This window comes from Homarus americanus, unplaced genomic scaffold, assembly GCF_018991925.1.
Source record: "Homarus americanus isolate GMGI-L3 unplaced genomic scaffold, GMGI_Hamer_2.0 scaffold50281, whole genome shotgun sequence".
Lineage (NCBI taxonomy): Eukaryota > Metazoa > Arthropoda > Malacostraca > Decapoda > Nephropidae > Homarus > Homarus americanus.
Genome location: NW_024742338.1, coordinates 3,268,078 through 3,290,629, shown reverse-complemented (window position 1 = coordinate 3,290,629; position 22,552 = coordinate 3,268,078). Strand labels below are relative to the sequence as shown.

The 22,552-nt window shown below is 42.2% G+C and overlaps 1 protein-coding gene across 2 annotated transcripts in view; it reads left to right on the top strand.

Moving 5' to 3' along the window:
* Positions 1-22,552, top strand: part of LOC121876731 (chromodomain-helicase-DNA-binding protein 7-like) — a 119,375-nt gene that overhangs the window by 33,143 nt on the left and 63,680 nt on the right. For both annotated transcript variants that reach the window (XM_042382088.1, XM_042382087.1), the window contains exon 3: positions 14,823-14,915. In XM_042382088.1, coding sequence (XP_042238022.1) covers positions 14,823-14,915 — 93 coding nt within the window. The remainder of the gene's footprint in view (positions 1-14,822; positions 14,916-22,552) is intronic.

Sequence of the window (22,552 nt, the reverse complement as noted above, 5' to 3'; positions counted from 1 at the left end):
GTGGGTGTTAGCTGTAGGGGCAGTGGTCATGATCAGTGGGTGTTAGCTGTAGGGACCGGTGGTCATGGTCAGTGGGTGTTAGCTGGGTCGGTGGTCATCATCAGTGGATGTTAGCTGTGGGGGTGGTCATCATCAGTGGTGTTAGCTGTAGGGCGGTGGTCTGTAGGGACGGTGGTCATGGTCAGTGGGTGGTAGCTGTGGGACGGTGGTCATGGTCAGTGGATGTTAGCTGTAGGGACGGTGGTCATGGTCGTCAGTGGATGTTAGCTGCTGTGGGGACGGTGGTCGTGGTCAGTGTGTTGTGGGCGGTGGTCATGACGGTGGTCGCAGTCAGTGGATGTTAGCTGTAGGGCGGTGGATGTTAGCTGTAGGGGACGGTGGTCATGGTCAGTGGTGTTAGCAGTGGTCATTGTCGGGTGGTGTTAGCTGTAGGGACGGTGGTCATGGTCAGTGGGTGTTAGCTGTGGGAGCGGTGGAGTGTTAGCTGTAGGGACGGTGGATGTTAGCTGTAGGGCGGTGGTCATGGTCAGTGGGTGTTAGCTGTAGGGGCGGTGGTCATGGTCAGTGGGTGTTAGCTGTAGGGGCCGGTGGTCATGATCAGTGGGTGGCTGTAGGGACGGTGGTCATGATCAGTGGATGTTAGCTGTAGGGATGGTGGTCATGGTCAGTGGGTGTTAGCTGTGGGGACGGTGGTCATGATCAGTGGGTGTGCTGGAGGGTCGGTGGTTTTGATCAGTGGATGTTACTTGTAGGGACGGTGGTCATGGTCAGTGGGTGTTAGCTGTAGGGGCCGGTGGTCATGATCAGTGGGTGTTAGCTGTAGGGGACGGTGGTTTTGATCAGTGGGTGTTAGCTGGGGACGGTGGTCATGGTCAGTGGGTGTTAGCTGTAGGGGCGTGGTCATGATCAGTGGATGTTACTGGGCGGTGGTCTGATCAGTGAGTGTTAGCTGTAGGGGACGGTGGTTTTGATCAGTGAATGTTACTTGTGGGGCGGTGGTCATGGTCAGTGGGTGTTAGCTGTAGGGACGGTGGTTTTGATCAGTGGATGTTACTTGTGGGACGGTGGTCATGGTCAGTGGGTGTTAGCTGTAGGGACGGTGGTCATGGTCAGTGGGTGTTAGCTGTAGGGACGGTGGTTTTGATCAGTGGATGTTACTTGTGGGACGGTGGTCATGGTCAGTGGGTGTTAGCTGTAGGGACGGTGGTCATGATCAATATTTATTTGTGATAGGTCTACAATAATTTCTTGGATGGGACGACAATATTCAGATATCAATTTCAGGTACTGTACTTGTATCTCTAAAATGTATCTGCCAGGATGGGTCTGATGATTTCTGAAATGCTAAATGCAACTTACCTCACAATGTTCCGGTAGGGTTGGTGTGTGTGGCTGTGTGGCATACTGATCCTATATATGGTAACCGAACATAATATTAATTACGCTGAAATTTACGCATTGCATTACCGTACTATGTTAAACTATACCATAGTTATAGGGTGTAAATGAATTTTGAGAGGTAGAGATTCTGAAAGAAGAAATACTGACAGTAGCTAAACACATAGCTGGTCTACCTGTAAAACTGAACATGATTGTTGCTCGTGGACTTTTTAGAAGATATGTTAAGTTATACCAAATGCAAGATCTGAGAATATTTTTGAAGAATAGCATAGCAAAGTGAATGAGACATAAGTAATGTTGATCTGTGCAAGATGAGAAATGTGTAGGAAGAGAAACATGGTACAGTACTGTATCATCCATCATCATCACTGTTTTACGGCCATTTACTACGCTTGCGTGAATTAGCTGTGATTACCTGATGGCATAATGTCTTGGATGTCATCAGGCAAATTTGAAGCAAGTTTTACAGCAAGATGCCATCCCTATTACCAATCCATTTTTACAGAGATGGGAACCGGGGATTATATGTCAGACATTCAAGTGCCCTCGTAGCTGGCAGGGCAGAGTGATTTAGTCAGATGTACAAAGACCCTTTACTCTAGGGCAGATGTATGCAAGTGATATACAGTAGCTAGTATGAGGTATATGTACAAGGACTTTATTATAAAGACAAGACAAATGCCCATGGTTAAGGATTGAATACTCAGAGGAGGTAATGAGTGAGAGGACGCACAGTACAGTTAAAAAAAAGAGTCAAGTGTGGTAATCTTATCAGTGAATCCATATCTATAATGCCTTGTTCCCTCCATCAACTCCCCTTTTAGGAGTGGTCACATGGAGAACCTTCCCCAAATATTCTATACTTTGACCATTACCATTCTGCCTTATACTAGTATGTATGTTAAAGAGTGATGTGTACTGTAGCTAGTTGACGATCATTCTCCCGGGGCTCTTCCCAACTCTGGCAGCATGATCCTTGATCAACCTTCCCTGTTGATGATCAGCCAGGTTGTTTATATTTGCACACAACAAACAGTCTGCTTTATTTGTTAATTAAATAAAAAAAGAAGTTATCTATGAAAATATCCTCTGGTCTACCTATTTCTTAAGATACTGATAATAGACTGAAAAGTTTCTTACCTTGGATGTTGACAGTACTGTACTGTACCTACTTTTATGAAATACATATAGTACTGTGCCATATTTTACTATTCTCCTCATTCCCAGAGGGAAAAAAATCCATTTTGAAGTTTTCTATTAAAAAAAATTGGTGGGAGGGGGGGGGATAAAAATTAAAGCAGGAGAGTCACCAAAACACTTAAGCCTGCCTAAAAGTAGAACATTGTATACAGTACAGTAGCACAGTATAAGCCTCAGTCAGTTGTTATATTCTTGGTGATCATGCCCATTTATTAATCTTGTAAAACACAGGCATATTTTTTTTTCACTCTTCCTATCACCAGCACCATTAGTTTATAATGATATGTGTCAGCATCATTTTCACAGTAGAACACTTAACCTCTCACTGTTTGATGCTGTTTCACTTCCCCTGGACCAGTAACTCTGTTATGGGGTAAACATCTTAAAATAAGACCTGTCTCGTTTGCATGGTGAATTTATGAAGAGAAAGGTCCTTTATCCTTCACACGCCTAGCAAAATCAGTACAGTAGTGAACTTTTAAGCAGCTGCACTATCAACAGCTTTAAAATAGCAAATGTAGTGGGTGTGAACTGCTGTACTCCCCTCCCTTGGACTACTTCAGAATGTTTGAGAATTTTCAGGGTATAGTACTGTACAGCACAATATCTTAATTTGGAGGAATCGTTAGTGACGTTTTTAGATAACTTAAGGTTGTGCATTTATGGGTTCTGGTTCCTCAAGGTTTTACTGTACAGTGGTCCCTCGGTTAACGAGCACAATCCGTTCCAGCATGTTGCTCGTTAACCGAAACCATTGTTTCAATGGGTTTTTGGGTAATTGGTTCCAGCTCACAGAAAATTGTCTAAATTCAACAAAAAATGTAGAAAAGCACACTTACTTTGAGGTGTGTATGTAGAAGGCTCCTGGATGATGATGATGATGATGATGATGATGATGGGAATTAGAATGGGGATGGAGGAGAAGGGAGAAGAGAAGGCATTGGGGGTGGAAGAGAAGTCACCCCATGGCGCCATTTCACCCATAAAATTTTAGTTCTCTTGGTGTAATTCAAGATTATTTTCTTTAAATCAACACTGCACTGCATTATATATTGTCAATATGTAAAATAAATTTCAAAATGACCAATAATTTGCTTGGAAACACAGAAAAAAAGCATTTAGTTGAAGAGAGTCTCAAGCAATATGTTACCTCCACTGAAAAGAGAGAGACTAACGCCTGTTTATGTGTTAACAGGCTGGATGGCATGCCAGAAACTAGTTTCTTTATCTTAAATTATGTTCAATAATTGTTAAAATGACTAAAAAATTGAATATTAAACTTTTAAAATTATTGAATAGTATGAACTTCTTGATATTTACTAAAATAGTAAGGAATTTAAGCCCTAAAACCGATTACTGTATTGGCGGACTAATACTACAGGTGGTGGACCGCCAGATGCAAGCGAAAACATGTTGAGGTCGGCTCGTAAAAAACTCGTTAATCGAGGGATTGCTCTTTAACCGAAGTTAAGAATCTTATGGAAGGTAACTCGTTAACCGAAATCTCGTTAACCGAGGGATCACTGTAGTACTGTATTATACAGTACAGTACAAAAGTTTTATCAGTAAAGCATCAGCGACTGTATATACAGTATAGATTTATCTGTGAATTAAGCGTTATTGTAGACATGAGTACAACATGTGAATTAAAACTTGAAAATAGTTCTTAAAAATCAGTAGCTGTACAACTTAAACTGCATAGCTACTATAGCTACTGTACACAATAAATGATCCCTATACAAATGAAGGCCGCCATTTCACTCTTGTGATGGTATCAGTCCGTCGCCAAAACTTTCTTTTGTAGTTTATTTTATTTATCAATGCTGTCGTTCAATTTTTAAAGATTGTTTGATGAAATATTTTTGAGGGGTCGATATATATAGGACTGAGTGAAATTGTGAGACTCAAAATGATAAATTATTACATTTAAAATGGTGATTATTGTCAGTCATTTTATGAATCCATGATCAGGTTGAGTACAGTACGGTATACTGTAGTTAGCAAATCTTAACACAGTGAGATGGGCCACAGTCCTTATGAACTCTACCCTAACCATTACAATCAAAACCCAACACAAGTGGGCTTTAGTTCTATTGGTTCCCGGCCCTTAAGCCCTGGGTTAGGGTGCTGCTGGCAGTAACACCCTCCCCCCCCCCTCCTGCGGGGTTAAATCGAGAAAAAAATGATAATAAAAACAAAAATAAAAAAATGGCTGGAAAATAGGCGGAAGTTCTGGAACGTCACCCGGGGCGCGCTAGTTGGACGTTCTGGAACATCATCCGGGGCCTAAGGGTTACCGTAAGGCCCTAAAGCTGATGGTCATGTTTCCATAGTGGAGGGATGAAGGTGATCAGGAAGGACCCTAAATTAAAGAGGTGAAATGGTTGACACCTGTACAGTACAGGGATGGACCTAATCAGTGTCCAAATTATAGAAGTATAAACTACACACACAGTCAGGTCATTAATTTGTACTGATCGGGGTGATGTAGGGTCGACAAATTGCTACTTTTAAAAAAATTGCAATAATTGTCCCCTTTAGTGTCTTTGTTTTCAGGCTGTCTCAAGGCTATGATGTACAGTACAAACACCTTTCTTAGTTAGTTACTGTATAGGTGTACAGTATATGTATTGAAGCTGACAAAACAGATTAATAGAAGTGAAAATTTTAAAAGTAATACAGTATAATACAGTACAATAATAGCTATTTTTTGTTTTTATGTAAGACTAAATCTGTGGTCTCCCTTACTACTAGCAGTGGTGATGACTTATGAATTGGACTCACACATATCATGGGCTGGTTCACATGACACTTGTACCATTTCTGACTGCTATTCCTTCCTCATATTTTTTTATCTGGGGAAAAACTAGTTTCCTGTTACATAGCAAACTTTCTTCTTAATAACACAGTATATAATTTGCTTTTCTTCGTGCAATATTTTTGCTGTAGTTTCTTGGCATTTTTATCATGCTCAAAATGCTAAGTTGGTTTTTATGCAGCCCTTGTATGCTTGGCATCCTGACAGCACCCTGAGCCACTTAGTTCTTGTGGTGTTGTATGGCACAGTTGAGAACACCATCAACACGATACAGTATTAGTGATAGATGCCATGTTTAGCAGTGGATGTGCTGTATGGGGGGGGGGGGTGGACATTGGACTGGGTATTCCAAAACAACATCCCTCACATGACCCAAACTATCACTCCAGCGAGGTAATCTGACCCAAGCACCTACCCCCACAACTGATGTAACTCTAACCAATCCCGCGTGATCCAAGCAATGCCCCACGTGGTCACATATCCAATGTACCAACTGAATGAGCACCTCCCCTTCACAGCCTCTGATCCTTGGGTACATGTTGAATGATCAGTATGTTTGATAAATTTGCACTCTCCCAAATTTCTTTAACCCGGCCCAAGTTATTCATTAAGATAAAAGTGTTGTAAAAGTTGGAATCTATTAGAATTACCTGTACAGTACCTCCCCATTTTCATTGTCATCATTTTGCAGCCATTTTTCACACACGTGGGTTAGCTGTGACCGCATGATGACAGCTCTCCATGCTGTGTGGTCTCCTGCAGCCTCTTATCCCTGGGGTCATTTCCTACAATGTCTCCACATATCACTCTAGGCCTACCCTCAGCTCTCCTTGTTTTACATAGTTAAAACTTGTAGCATACTATACACTTACACAAGGCAATGTAAAGTCACAAAAAATCAAATGCCTACATTTAAACAATCAGTCAAAGAACTCAACAATCCTCACATTTTTGCTGTTTCAATTAAAATTTATTAATTATTGGATTTTAATCAGTGTAAGGTTAAAGGTTAGGTAGGGAGTCAGAGAAGGCTGCATCTTAACTCCAACACAATGTAATTTTTTGTCCCGATTTTGTGGTGACATAAGTAGCAATGAGGAAATTTATATTAAAATAAAGGATTATCATTAATTGTCAACAGATTAGTGGAACAAGGTGAAGAATATGGCAGGTACATTGAGGAGTTACAACAAGGGTGTGTCTTGGGTCCAGTATTGTTTATACTATACAGTAATTTATATTTCTAGTTTTGTCTCCTTTTAGTGACAATGATCTAACAGAAATGCCCGATAAATTTTTCTTGTGTCCGTCCGTGATTGTCCAAGGGATGCCCTAAACCTATTCTCTTGAGAAGACTACTGTAATTAAAGGGACTAGAAAAGGTTGGGAATGAACAATGGGGTGTAGAGGTCGCTCATACCTCACTTTGGTAAAGAACCAGCTCATCACTTGTGGAATTTGCATGTTTAGCGACGATCCATATTCCATTTGAAAGTGGCTTGTTAGAGCCCCACACCATGACAAGCAATATAACTCAAATTTGGGCACTAGATGGAGGGGGGGGGGGGCGACATAGCTACATGGAAAACGAAAAATTTGATAAATTGGCCAATATAAGCCATTGATATCTTTACCACCATCCCTCACCCCAAATAATAGGAAGTTGGAGGACCAGAAGTCAGAGACTGGGAGGGATGAATAGAATTAAAAGTTGTGTTGCCTGGAGAGTTATGACCTATGGGAGGATTGATAAAGGCAGCCAGAAAATGAGTGGTGGGTCACAGTTGCCAGCCATCAAATCTTAGGATTGCCACATGAAGTGATTAATTAGCAATGTTTACAGTACCTAATGGTAACGCTTTCAGTACCTGGTGATTGTTTCTTACTCGGTAAATAATTGTGATCACAAGCCATGGCGTGAAGGATGTTGAGCCAATATAGCCAAATAATATTCCTTGGGTTCAAACACTACAGCACTGGTGAGGATAATATTGAGGAACAGGGATTAAAAAAAAAGGAAATGTGAAGATGAAATTCAAAAGAAATGGAAAAAACACACACCAGAATATTTCTATTTACTGTACTGTACTTGGAAAGAATCATTACTCAGGGTATAACTTAATGAATCACTTATTTGTAAATACCTGTACTGTATTGTTGTGTATTGTATTGGGGGAAAAGGATAAAGCAGTTCTTAAGCATCCTTAGTCACTGGCACAGCTACCCATAGAAGTACTGTATGTATGTTTCATGTACTGTATGCTCTCCCATTCTGCAAAATCTGTCCCACTTTCACAAATTACCCATAATATTATGTGACTTTAAAACATTAAAATGTCTTTGTGTGTGTGGTGTGTATGTGTGTACACATTGTTGTATGAAAATATATATTAACGTGAAATGGAATATTTGAACCAGTAAAAATTGGCATGGTAAATAATGGTGACAGCTTATACAGTACTGTACTGTACTTGTGATCATTGAGGTACGACAACTCAGTTTCTCACTTTACACCAGATCATCTCTCAATAGTGGTCATCAAAGTGTGGTTTATTTAGTCACTGAACAGTATATGCACATGCACTTTATTGACTTCATCATGCATCTTTATACTCTACAGCCATAGTAGAGGGTGAGCACATAGCATGAGTTGGCCATCACCCTCTGGTGACCAGTTTACATCTCTCATGGAGGGTGTCTGTAAATCAGCCCTCACTGTAAATACAGTACTGTACACAAACATGAACGGAAAAAATTTCTTTATACTTTGTTCAGGGAATCTGAATACCTGTATTGTCGTCTCTTATGGACATTATGGAAATAAAATGAAACCGATTATATTGCAACAGTTTCTGCTTTTCATATTGTTACTGTTAGTTTTCTTTGCATTGTTACTGTTGTGTGACAGTTTCTGGTATGTTTATACATAAAGTATTGGACATGCTTGGCACCTGAACAGTGTTGGATTTTTTTTTGGGGGGATCCAAGGACTGTACTGTAATGTACAATATGATAATTTTCCCGCTTCCTTCAACATTGACCCAAACAACCTCAATTTTTTTTATTACATTACAGTATTAATCTATTAGTATACTCTACATGGCTAACTCTGTCACACAAAATTGTGCTTGTGCTGCTGTATCATGGTTTGGATGTCATCTGCTTGTACAGACTACTGCACTGCACTGTACTGTATAGTACAGTACATGTACTGTATACTGTACACTAGCACTTGGACCCATGAATGCTTTTTGCTTCTGTCCCACCATCATATCTCAGAAGCATTCAAGGTAAAGTGACTGATATTCAAGAAGCAAAGGAAAGCAATTACCTTTCAAACTGTACAGTACTTTACTACATTAGAAGTTTTAAATTTTTTTGATACTGGTACACCACATTACAGTACAGTACACAGTTTACATAACAGTTCAAATGATTCATAGGAATGCAGAAAGATAGTGCTTTTAACACTAATGTATACCATTACAGGTAAATGGTCCAAAAGTTATTGATACTAACAACTTCGTGTTGTTATACATGCAGTGTTATGTACTGTATTTATATATGAAAAAATTTGTCAACACAAAAGGATGAACGATCAGTGGTGACCTGTGTACTTATGGTACTGTACTGTCCTCGGTTAACATTGCCCCCGACAATGTTGTTTCGTTATAACGTCTCTACTCTTTAGATCCCCATGATTCCGACAACGTCCCGACCAATTCATTATAACGTCGCCACTGACTACTTTGTATGGAGCATCACCCTTTCTAATCTTGGCATGCTACGCTCTCTCTCATGGAGCGCCTCAAGGGGTCTCCAGTCTTTGTAGGCTTCCACAGCATATGTGCGTGCTTAAGTCTTTTTGCTATAAATACTGTACTGTGACCATTCGAAATGGCTTCCAAGCACCCATCAAGTGTTAGTGATGCTAGTGTTGTGAAGAAGCAATGCAAGACCATTAGCCTTGCTATGAAAATGGAGGTTTTAAATCCACCACATGCTCTCTCCACCTCTGCTCATCAGTGAATACAATGCAAAATGAATTAGTTTATTTATCTTTTTGGATGTATAATATATATTTATATAAAAATTCCGTTGAATTTATGTACATGTAATGTATTTTATGGGGCAAAGGGAGGCTGGGGAACGTAACTAGCGTGTTTTATCTATTTCTTATGGGGAAAATTTATTCTGTTAACGTTGTATTTTTCAAGAACGTAACCACGACGTTAAATGAGGACTTTCTGTACTGTTTATTGAAGAAAATACATTAAAATAATCAAACTGGGAATACATCAATCAAGTTACCTGTATTGGAAAAAAAGTCGTGGGGGTGTAAGGATGACTTCTTACATTAAGTATTGACAGTGTGGGAGGGTTGTGTGTGTGAACTACTACTGTGGGAGAGACATGTGTACTACTACTGTGGGAGAGAGACATGTGTACTACTACTGTGGGAGAGAGACATGTGTACTACTACTGTGGGAGAGAGACATGTGAACTACTACTGTGGGGGAGAGACATGTGTACTACTACTGTGGGAGAGAGACATGTGTACTACTACTGTGGGAGAGAGTCATGTGTACTACTACTGTGGGAGAGAGACATGTGTACTACTACTGTGGGAGAGTCATGTGTACTACTACTGTGGGAGAGAGTCATGTGTACTACTACTGTGGGAGAGAAACATGTGTACTACTACTGTGGGAGAGAGACATGTGTACTACTACTGTGGGAGAGTCATGTGTACTACTACTGTGGGAGAGAGACATGTGTACTACTACTGTGGGAGAGAAACATGTGTACTACTACTGTGGGAGAGAGTCATGGTACTACTATCTGGAGAGAGACATGTGTACTACTACTGTGGAGAGAGACATGTACTACTACTGTGGGAGAGACATGTACTACTACTGTGGGAGAGAGACATGTGTACTACTACTGTGGGAGAGATATGTACTACTACTACTGTGGGAGAGAAACATGTGTAGACTTCCACTCTACAGTACAGGGGTTTACTCATTTTTCCTTCACTCAGAACGGAAAAGTAATTGAGTCAAAATTCTGACGGCCTGGTATTTTGTTGCTGTTGTGTTTATTGTTGTTTGTGTTGCGATATTTTGTTTACATTGAGTTACCTGTGTGTTTATACCGTGACAAATCTTGTTTATACCATACAGACAAGGTGAAGGTTTTCTCCCACCAGCGTATATACACTGGTGGGGGATAGGAGGTGGAGGGCTAATCTTCACGTGGTCCCTGTTTGGTTTATGCTGTGCCTAGTAGTGGCATTTGTTTGCATCCCTGATCACTTGTTTGTTTGTGGGACCTACTGTTGTTTGTATAGGTTAACAACCCTTTATCCGAAATTCTAAAAACCGAAAAAATTTTTGGAGGGCAATTTTTTTTTTTTTTTAAACGATTAGCCCACCCGGGCATAGATCGCTGACCCACATCGGGACCTGGGGCGAAAATGTAATAGTAATAATAATTATAATAATTATTCATAGTAAATAAAAATTTTAATAAAAAATACACCAAAATAAAATAATAATAACAATAATAATGATGATGATAATAATAATAATAATAATAAAATATGATAATAAAATTAATAATAATAATAATAATAATAATAATAATAATAACAATAATACTGTAATAATAATAATAACAATAATACTGTAATAATAAAATAATAATAATAAAGAAATACAAGAATGAAAAAAAAGATCAAAAGTGAGAAACACGACCTAGACTTATGAATTATTTTATTTTTATTATATTTTCGCCACCCGCGCCCCAATGTGGGTCAGTGACTTGTCGGGTGGGCTAATACTGTACACCAAAAAAAAAAAAAAAAATTAACCATTCTGAAAACCGAAAAATTTCGAAATCCGAAATGCCTCTGCCCCGATTTCGGATAAGGGATTGTCAACCTGTACTGTTACTGTTTGACATGGCTCTGTTTATTGTATGACCTTCATGACACCTGTTGATTGAGGTTTTGGAGCATCTAAAGACTAGGACCTGAGCTAATTTACTTTTGATTAATCACCCTAACAGACCTAAGCTGACCTATCCTCTTGCTTACCTGACCTAATGTTACACTAAATTACCTAACCTAATACTAACGTGACCTTATGCTAACCAAACACTGACCTAACTTGATCTAACCTAACCAAATTTACCCCAACCAAACTTAATCCCTCCAGGTCTCATTTGAATATTTAATTATCAGGTGAAATAAGCTGAGGTGGCTAATCTTCAGGTGATCCGATATCATATACAGTACAGTACTTGTATGAATCATTACGCTGTAGACTGTTAAAAAAATTCTGATTACATACACCTCGCTGTTTGACACTTCTGCACTGTACAGACGTATTAATTTAACATGGCAGCTTTTCTGCCTCTTGCTCATGACTACTGTACTGCATTGTACTGTATATTGTGTACATCATTGGCCTGGATCAGTCTTGTGTTGAATGATGACTACTTTTGTGTTTCTTTATTCATTTTAGTCTTCCCTGCTTAAGTGAGTGGCTCCATACTCTTATAGCTTCTGTATGTGTGGTACTGTATCAGTATACAGGCACCGTATACATGTAGTTCTTGTGTTGTGGAAACTTATGTGGAGGATGTAGGGTACTGAACTTGGTCTGCTGTATATATTTAAAATGTGTACCAGTAGCTCATTTACTCCATGGCTGAGTGATGGTCTTGGCGGATACAGTATTATTACCTCACCTCACTTTACTGCAGCTAACAACCTTTCTGTATTCTTTAATTTGATGGTTTTATTAGTTCAAGAAATTTGATGTATTTTGGTGAATCAGATGAGTGCCACTGTCAGGTGTACATACACACACTGGGGCCTTAGATTTAGCATTAAACCAATCATTTCCCCTTGCCTGAAAATATTGACTTAAGAAAGATTTAAAAGTACAATGATGGATGGTAGACAAAGGAGTGAGCAAGGATTGTGCAACTGCATCACTGTTGGGTCATGAAACAATTCTCCGCATCAGTGTTGGTACTGTACAGTATTCTTTTTAGGTGACTGACACTGTAAAGAAGTGCAGTGTTATTAATTCCTGTAGATGTAATGTTGTGGCAGCAGCCTGGCTCATGGGGGTGTTATCCAGGAAGGTGGATGGTAGACCTGGCTGGCAGGAAGTTCTGGAACAAGCACCATGTGTGGCTATTGTTGTACAGTGTAGTGTGTCTTTCTCTTGAGGGAAATTAAATAAATACAGCACAGTGGAAACAAAACCACAACTTAAGTACAGATTTTCGAATATGGCATTGTTTTTATTTATTAAGTAAGCTTTTTTTTCTATCTTTGCTAATGTCCAGAAGACAATTTTTAACTTAACACAAACAAGTGACCATTGTTCTGTACAGTACATGTGAACTACAGTGGTAAGATACCCACACATGCGTAGGATAAGGTGAAATAATGTTTTAAATATTTAAAGTGTTGTAATATTTGATGATTTATAGCTTTTGTAGATACTAACAGTTCAGTAAGGTCGTAGTGCTATAGTATAGGTACTGTACCGTACTGTAACTGGTAAGTCTATTCCCAGGGCTGTGTTAAATTCTCAGGCTTCAAGTTTTGTTATTATATATGGCAACATTAAAATTATGTACGAACTTGTTTAATATTCCTTGTTTTTGTTTGTTTTACAGAAATACTTATTAATGGGGGAAATAGAAAATATGCAGTATATCCTTGATGAATGAATCAGACAAACTGCTGTGTGTTGTTGATACATTTGCTTCACACTAATGGAGTCACCCATCACTAAATACTGTAATTCTTTTTACCAAGTACTGTATTCTGATTCTACCAACGCTGACGAGGGTGTTGTAGCTCCTCAGCTGGTCGTGGGCAGCCAGATTTAATGTTTGATAAATGTAACAAAATAAAATGCAATCATGATTCTAGTTAATACTGTCGTCTGTCATTGATTAAATATACTGTAGCATTTATAGTTGGGTAGATTAGAAAGAGCTTAATATATTTTGCTGCATTAGTCAGACCCTTGCCTGAATTTCTTGCCATGATTGACAATGATTTGTTCATAATGGACACACACACACACACACACACACACACACACACACACACACACAAAACCAGTGACCAAATTATGGCAAAACATTTAAGATGTGTTCTGATATTATGGTTTCTTAGGAAAACTTTACTCAGCATTTCCATGTACAGTATTGATAACCGGTAGTTTCACGGTGATGATCCAGCTTGCAGCATCAGCCAGTGTCAAGGGGTTTTACTCACAAGTTCAATAACCTTTTAGAGATTTTCTCCTTGACCTTGTTTTGGAACTCAGTGAAAACCTGTGCTCAAAAATCATCTGAAAACAAGACTACAGTATCAGTTTAAAAGAATAGAGAACCTTTACATGGCTCCATCACTGACTGATTGCTTGTTAAGGCTGCTGCTGTTCCTGCTTTATCTCATCCTTGATCTAAGAGTCGCCAAGTGATTCAGTTCACCCAGTGTTTACATATTGTTGTCAATCACCTCCAGCAAAGCCTGTCGGTAGCCTATTCTTAAAGTTCACTGTCTAGAAGAAAGAATAGCTTAGTGCTCTACAGTTCCACTTGAGGATGAACAATTCAGTTGTCTACTACATGTGATGTGGTAGACATTCCTGCCATTGTTCACACAGGACAACCGAGCCACCTCACAGCACCTCAGACGATCATGTTACAGTACTTCACCCAGCCTCTGACCAGAGGACTGTACTGTACTGCCAGACATAACCGCAGTGATAGAAGAGTTGACTAATGCCTCTGAATTACTGTTGGGGGGGGGTGTTATTGTGTGAATCAGTAATCGTTTTTTTTAAGGGAAAGCTAAGGTTGTACGGTCAGTTGAACGAGTTTATTTCAAGAATTGTTCCATAAAACATGACATTATTCAGTGAAATAAGAATTCCTCTGTTGGTTAAAATACTGTGCAGTATTTTTAAGGACAATTGCATACAGTATTTGGCCAATCTGGAGGGAGTGTAGAATAGTTTATGTACAATACAATGTACCTTGTTATACCAAACATAGTCAAAGAATAAAGGTCAGCACCCTTAGCATCGTGGGTTTGGGAACATAAGGCACAGTAAGTGTAACGTGTTATTTCTTAGACCGGTACTGTATATTAAGACTGCAGGTTGTCTTGCACATGGCCCCACACTTCACCTTGGTGCTCTACCGGTTATTTCCTGTATTTCTTGAGGGGAAGAGTCTACCCCATCAAGAAATATGTAGTGTTAACGAAACTTCTCATTTTATTTAATATTTTATTTTTGGAAGGTCCAGAATAGAGCTTGTGGTTTTTATGACAATATTAATGTTATTATTGATGTGTCCACAGATTCAAGAGTTGCAACAGCGGATAAACCACCTACAGCAGCAACAGACACAGCCACAGCAGTACCTACAGCAGACACAAACAAGCATCATCAACGTGAGTACCTTTACAGCACCGTTACCTCACATTTTAAAACATTGCCAGTTTTGTCCCCTACATGAGATTGAGAAGACCTGTAGTTACTGTACGTTAGTGGTCCAAATTGACATTACTGTACTCTTTTTATCCAAATAACGTGAAAATACACCGTGTTTGTTGAAGGTTTTATGGAGACTTCCGTTATGTTTCCTAGTGATTAGTTTTGATTAAATAAATATTACATGCTACAGTATAGTACAGTGATGGGGTAACAGTATAGGCCCTGAGCTATGGCCTCTCATCCAATTCACCAAGTTTCATGCAGTATTTTTCCCGTTGACTGTTAATGTGAGGACACTGTACCACCCGACTCTCGCACGCAAGGACACAAAGTTTGCGACGTAAGGGACGATGGAATCACAAAGACTACAGGAACTAGATGTGTTGCTTCGATCTCCAGTCACGGGCAAGAGAGCTTTTGTATGTTTCAACACTAGCAGGCAGGTCCTGGGTCACCCTTTAAGGAGCCCCATCTTATCCCGCCCACAAGATACTGATGATAGTTAAATGATGTTATGCCCCACAGTAGGATATAGGGGTGTATGCCGGATAAGCAGATTAGTATGAAATTTGGTACAGTATGTATGTACTTTTTTGTGTGTTGAGTTAGGTTATCAGCAGATCTCACTGCTGGTTCTGTAGTTCAGTATCTGTTGGGGATCCACGTCACTGTTAGCCTAAGGGTCTTGTGAGGAGGCTCTACTTGTCTTGGACGGTATTGTTTGTTTTGATTTTAATGTGATGAACAATGCAGGTAATTGATGGGGAACAACGGAGGAAGATAAGTGTGTGTGAGAGTACTGTACTGTACTGTACTTTACTTGTGTCGCACAGGTCGAGTCAGGGTTTCACGTGAGCAGTAGCAGCACACACCTTTGTAATTATTCATGGTGGCTGGGTTGCGTGTTAGGGCGGTCAGTGCCCTGCCTAGATACATTAATAGTACTGTATACTTATATTTCTTAGAATTGGGTATATGAACCAAAACAGTCCTCAGCACAATATAAATTGGGTATATGAACCAAAACAGTCCTCAGCACAATATAGTTGACGTTTATTTATCTACAGTACATGGCGAGTACAGTACATGTCCACAGTTGAGCTCCAGAACGTAGAGAGTTGTAGTGTGTGAGTGCACGCTGGAAAAGGTGTGGTGAGGGAGAGAGGAATGGATGGATGGAGTAAAATTTTGCATATAGCGGCAGCTGTTAATGTGTCATGCACGGATGTTTGTGCTCCAGCGTGGAGGAAGGAGAGGATGGGCTAGGAGTGGAAGTTGGGGATCTGGAAGAGAGAGAGGAAAGGAGCGAGTAGGGGGGGTTTAAATGTACATAGCACGTGTGGTGATGTGCACATCTGTATGTTAACGTGCGCTTGTGTAGTAAGTACGTGCGCTTGTGTGTGTGTAAGTGTACGTGCGCGGTGATGAAGCAGGCGAGTATAAGCCTTGTGTAGTGGTGGCCAAGGTAGTGGTGCCCCTACCTCCCCCTCCAACCGTCCACCCAGTAACGGATCTTCTCTCCTCTCCTGCACCTCTCCACCCTACCCCGACACTGCTGACTCTACCACACCGGAGTTAGCGGCTAGTTTGCCCTCACTCAGGCCCCGCCTGTACCGGTTTTGGAGTGAAGCTTTGAAGACATCTCAACGGTTGTGTGTATGTGTATTTGTGTATGTTCGTGCGTGCGTGCGTGCGTGAGCGAGCTCGTGTGTGTGCGTGAGGTCATGTGCTCGTGTGTGTGCGTGACCCTCAAGTTGTTAATAATAATGAACTTCGGACATCACACACACACACACATTCGTTAATAACAGTAAAAGTACCAACCCTGTACACACACACACACACACACACACACACACAGAGTACCATGTTGCTGCGTCTCTGTTCACCAAAGGTCAGTTTTATCCCCTGGACTGGTGATGTGTGTGGAAGGAACTGTGTCAGTGAGTGTTCTTCCTGTAGCATAAAACCTTCAGCTGCTCAGAACATCCTGTGTTATAACTATCGTCTATCTCTTAGGAAACGCCTCCGCTAATAGATATGACATTGTCGCGTGTTTCATCTCTCTCTCTGTCTTTTATTTGATGAATGTTTGGGATTAAATTTTTCATTAAGATTTGGGTACTCCACTTATTCGACCTCTTGGTTATTCGGCCTAATGCTAAATGTGGGAGTTAGGTTAATGGAGGTCAGGTTAGGTTAGGTGAGGAGAATGTTCACTCATCAGGTGAAATAAGCCCGGTATTCCAAATCATCATTAGATACGAATTATTATGATTTATGATGGTATTTACCTGGCAGTTGTCGTTCACTGTTACGTCATGGTGTGTGACCTGATGTGCTCCACACCTGTTTGTACCGTAATAACCGACTGATGGTGTTGACGAATTACTGTAGGTGTGAAACAGTCTGGAGGCCTCCATCCACCTTCCCAAGTGTCACGGTGGAGCTGGAGAGAAGGGTGAGAGTGGGTATTTGCGTTGGTGGTTGAGTAGGATGGGTAAGGCGATTTGTGAGGTGAGTGGATGTGTGTGTGTGTGTGTGTCAGTCATGGGTAGTGAGGCTGGAAGTCGTAGTAAGGCCAGGCGATACAGTGTTGCTGAGATAGTGCTTGTCGGTGGTGATAGTTGCGTTGTGATAGTGGTTATAGGTGGTGTGATAGTGATTATCGGTGGTGTGATAGTGGTTATAGGTGGTGTGATGGTTATAGGTGGTGTGATAGTGGTTATCGGTGGTGTGATAGTGATAGTAGTTATCGGTGGTGTGATAGTGGTTATAGGTGGTGTGATAGTGGTTATCGGTGGTGATAGTGATAAAGTTATCGGTGTGATAGTAGTTATCGGTGGTGTGATAGTGATAGTAGCGGTGTGATAGTGGTTGGTGCGATAGTAGTTATAGGTGGTGATAGTGTTATAGGTGGTGGATAGTAGTTATCTGTGGTGTGATAGTGATAGTAGCGGTTGGTGTATATGGTTGCGGTGGTGTGTGATGGTGATAGTGGTTATGGTGGTGTGATAGTGATAGTTATCGGTGTGATAGTGGTTATAGGTGTGATAGTAGTTATCTGTGGTGTGATAGTGATAGTAGTTATCGGTGGTGTGGTGGGTTATAGGTGGTGATGGTGATAGTGGTTATAGGTGATAGTGGTTATCGGTGGTGTGATAATAGTAGTTATCGGTGGTGTGATTGTGGTTATAGGTGGTGTGATGGTGATAGTGGTTCTTGGTGGTGTGTGATAGGTTATAGGTGGTGATAAGGGTTATCGGTGTATGAGTATAGGTTATCGGTGGATAGTGATAGTAGTTATCGGTGGTGTATAGTGATAGTAGTATCGGTGGTGTGATAGTGATAGTAGTTATCGGTGGTGATGGTGATAGTGGTTGTATGGTGATGGTGATAGTATAGGTGGTGTGATAGTGATATTGGTGGTGTGATAGTGGTTATAGGTGGTGTGATAGTGGTTATAGGTGGTGTGATGGTGTTAGTGGTATCGGTGGTGTATGGTGATAGTGGTTATAGGTGGTGTATAGTAGTTATGGTGGTGTGATAGTGGTTATAGGTGGTGTGATAGTGAAGGTGGTGTGATGGTGTTAGTGGTTATCGGTGGGTGATAGTAGTTATCGGTGGTGTGATGGTGATAGTGGTTATAGGTGGTGTGATGGTGATAGTGGTTATAGGTGGTGATAAGTGATAGTATACTGGTGGTAAGTGGTTATAGGTGGTGATAGTGGTTATAGGTGGTGTGATAGTGATAGTAGTTATCGGTGGTGTGATAGGGTTATAGGTGGTGTGATGGTGATAGTGGTTATCGGTGGTGTGATAGTGGTTATCAGTGGTGTTGATAGTAGTTATCGGTGGTGTGATGGTGATAGTGGTTGATGGTGGTGTGATAGTGGTTGTTGGTGGTGGTTATAAGAAGGGTCGCATTTCTGTTGTATTATATTCCTTTAAGCAGATGTGGGGGCAGGGTTAAGCAGGTGTGGGGTGGGTTAAACAGGTGTGGGGTGGATTTAATGTTCAAAAGCTGAATGGTGTATGGGTTAAACAGGTGTGTGATTAAACAGTTGCGGATTGGAGGTAAACTGATATGTGGTGGTTAGTGTGGTGAAGGGGTTGTGTTCGGTAGGTTATGGTGGTGGTTGGTGTGGTAGAGCGTTATTAGTAGGAATATTGGTGCGCTGTTTGCTTCCGCTGGTCTGCAGTGTGTGCTAGGATTGTATGGCGTGTCCAGCACTGGCTTCCCTGTTGATCAGGCTGGTACCGTGTGGGTGGTTGTGGGTGGGGGGGGGGTAGTGGTGGTGAGACAGGGGTGTGGGGATAGTGGTGAGACAGGGTGTGGGGGAGGGAGACAGGGTGTAGGGAGGTAGTGTGAGACAGGGGGGTAGTGGTGTGAGACAGGTGTAGGAGGTAGTGGTGGTGAGACAGGGTGTAGGAGGTAGTGGTGGTGGAGACAGGGTGTAGGGAGGTAGTGGTGGTGAGACAGGGTGTAGGGGGTGGTGGTGGGAGGCAGGGTGTAGGGGGTGTTGGTGGTGAGTAGGGGGTGGTGGGGTGAGGCAGGGTGTGGGGGGTATTGGTGGTGAGGATGGGGTAGTGGTGGTGAGGCAGGGGTAGTGGGGGTGAGGCAGGGTGTAGGGGTAGTGGTGGTGAGGCAGGGTGTAGTGGGGGTGAGGCAGGTGGTGGGGGGTAGTGGTGGTGAGGCAGGGGGTGAAGGTTCCAAGTGTTCCCTGAAGAATGCAGTGATGGGTAGGGAACACCGGGTAACACTGAAGTCCGTTTATTCGGATAGGAGAATACAGTGGGACTAGCGTGTGCCATGCACGGCCCACGAAGTCAGACTGAGACTGCTCACAGGCAGCCTTGGGGCAATGCACATAACACTTGCAGTGTTGCCACGTAATTATATACATAGATGCTACTCGGCACAGTAGCTTATATAAGGCTCGGCACAGTAGCATAGATACATAACCTGGGTAGTGGAGGTGAGGACGGGATAGGTGGTGAGGCAGGGGTGTAGGGGGGTAGGGGGTAAGGCAGGGGTAGGGCGGTAGGGGGTGGGGCAGGTGTAGGGGGGTAGTGGGGGGTGAGGCAGGGTGGGGCAGTAGTGGGGTGAGGCAGGGTGTAGGGCGCAGTAGTGGGGGGTGAGGCAGGGTGTAGGGGTAGTGGGGGTGAGGCAGGGGTGTAGGGCGGTGTGGGGGGGAGGCAGGTGTAGGGGGTGGTTGGGGTGGGGCAGGGGTAGTGGGGGTGAGGCAAGACGCTGGTAGGTTGTGGGTGGATGGGTGGTGAGGCAAGTGGGTAGGGGTGGTGGTGGGGTTTTCATGGCTAGGTATGGTGTGGGTGTATGGTGATGGTGGGAACACGATGACTTGGGGTACAGGTTAGACTACGTGAGAGAACAAGTGGGTGGTGGATTGGGCGGGCGTGCGGGCGGGTGTTGGCGCGGCCACAGGAGAAGAGTGTGATTTGTGGCCCACCGAGGCTACTTGGGCTAAGGAAGCGGGCAAAGGCTGCCTGCCTGTATGTGCGTAAGGGAACCCCACCACCACCACCAGGCCCGCCCCGACCTTAAGACTTCTAGATATGCGGAGGGAAACCGTGTTGCACCTGACTACACCGAACCACCACCGAGCATGGCCAGGCCCGCCCGCCCGCCCGCCCAACCAACCAACCTAAGACAATTTTGCCAGGGTAGAGGAGGAGGCTGCTGTACCACACACCCCCTACCACCTCTCCCAGCTTGGCTAGTCTGGCTCCCAACTTGGAGATCCAGTGAAGAGCAGTAGGTTGTTGTACCACACTGTCCTTACCACAGTACCAGCAAGCCCAGTGTTGCCAGGTCTTCCCGTTCCCTCGACCTTGGAGACGATTTCCAGGGAAAAGGAGGAAGGTGGCAGCTTCAGTACCACATATTCTTACCATAATAGTAAATGATCTCCTTATTCTCATTTATTACTGTATAGTTTAGGTTAGGATGTTCTACCATGGTGCGGCGCACCCATCATTCTCAGTGGGCAGAGAGGTCATAGTTGTACCCATCCTTCCGTCCGTCCGTTTGTATGAACTTTTGCCAATCAGTAACATTGATTAAGGTTTATTAGACTTAAAGGGGGTGTGTCAGAATTCAGTAACCAATCAGTAGATCAGAGTGCGATCATCACGTCTTAGGGTTGGTGACCACTGTCCTCCACCCTACAAAAAAGGAATGTTTGGTTTGGTTTGGTATTTACAAAGTCAGAATTAAAGAAGAGTCACTACATTAAAAGACTCTCTTAAAAAAATTGTTGACACTCTAGAAGCTACTTGTGACAGCCCCAGTAAATGGACACTGACATGGCCCAGTGTTGGAAGGTCTTCTCATAGGTGTTTAATTGTGTCTGTCCATTATTTTGTGTCCACTTGGTTCCTCCCAAACACACTAAATTGTTTATATGGTACCTTAGCTCCCATGATCCATAGCTGTGCGGAAGTATTATGATAACTCCTGTGATCCATAGATGAGCTTTTCAATAATGTCAGTAGGTGGTCCCTTAATTTGCACTACCCACAATTGTTAGTTTTGACTCGACAGGTGTCTGGTAACCTTATCATCTGTTTCTTCCTGATTCCTCGTAGTGAAGTCATGTAAACACTATTTTCAGTATTTTCTGAATCCACATTATCGCTAAATATACCGTTGAATAGTTAAAGTGGGAGGAATGGGTCCCTAAATTGCATAATATGTGATACTGGTTAATGTTTGTACTCGTGATCACTCTCAAAGATAGTAACCCAAAATTGTGGATCGTTAAATCCCTGAGTCATAGCTCTACTGTACTTCTCAAAGGTGGTATTTGTCTCGTCCATTAGTGTGTACTATACGGTTTTTGCCTTCGTCAATTTTTTGCCCCAAATGTTGTTATATGACTACAGAAAAAGCCTTGTGCAGGAAGCTGTTGTCTGGAGGTGTGACCTGGAAATTTGCTCCACCAGAGTACAACCCAGTTCATACTTAGATTGACACTCAACACAGCTGTTAGAATACTGTACTCTGGTTGACTTTACTGTCGTACTAGTTTTTGCGGAGGTTTAAACTGTGCTTATTGTCTCTTAAGACTCGGCAGTGTTGTACAGCGTGCGTAATTTGAGGTGAGGGCAGACGAGAGATTCATTTACAAGCATGGGGCAGCCTATTAAAGTTACACACGCGCTGCAAGTTTGGTGATGCCACTGTGCAGCCATAACTGATGTTATTCCCTGGTGTGATTGAAAGAATTGAGGGAATCGGTGTTAAAATTTGCCCCAAAGTCAGATAAGTTAAATAATTTGTGATATTTATTCTGATGACTGCACCACACACGTGTTCGCCCTTAACCATATGCTCGCACGCCCACATTCCCCCAGACAGGAGTAACCCCTTACACACAAGCACGCGCCCCCTTCATACACATATCTTTAAACATACCACATACATGTATGCATCCCACATACATGTACACGTCCCACATACATGTACACGTCCCACATATCCCCACACACCCCGTATAAATATCCGTCCTACACGACACCCCCCACACGACACCCCCACACACACACATACACGACACCCCCCCACACATAC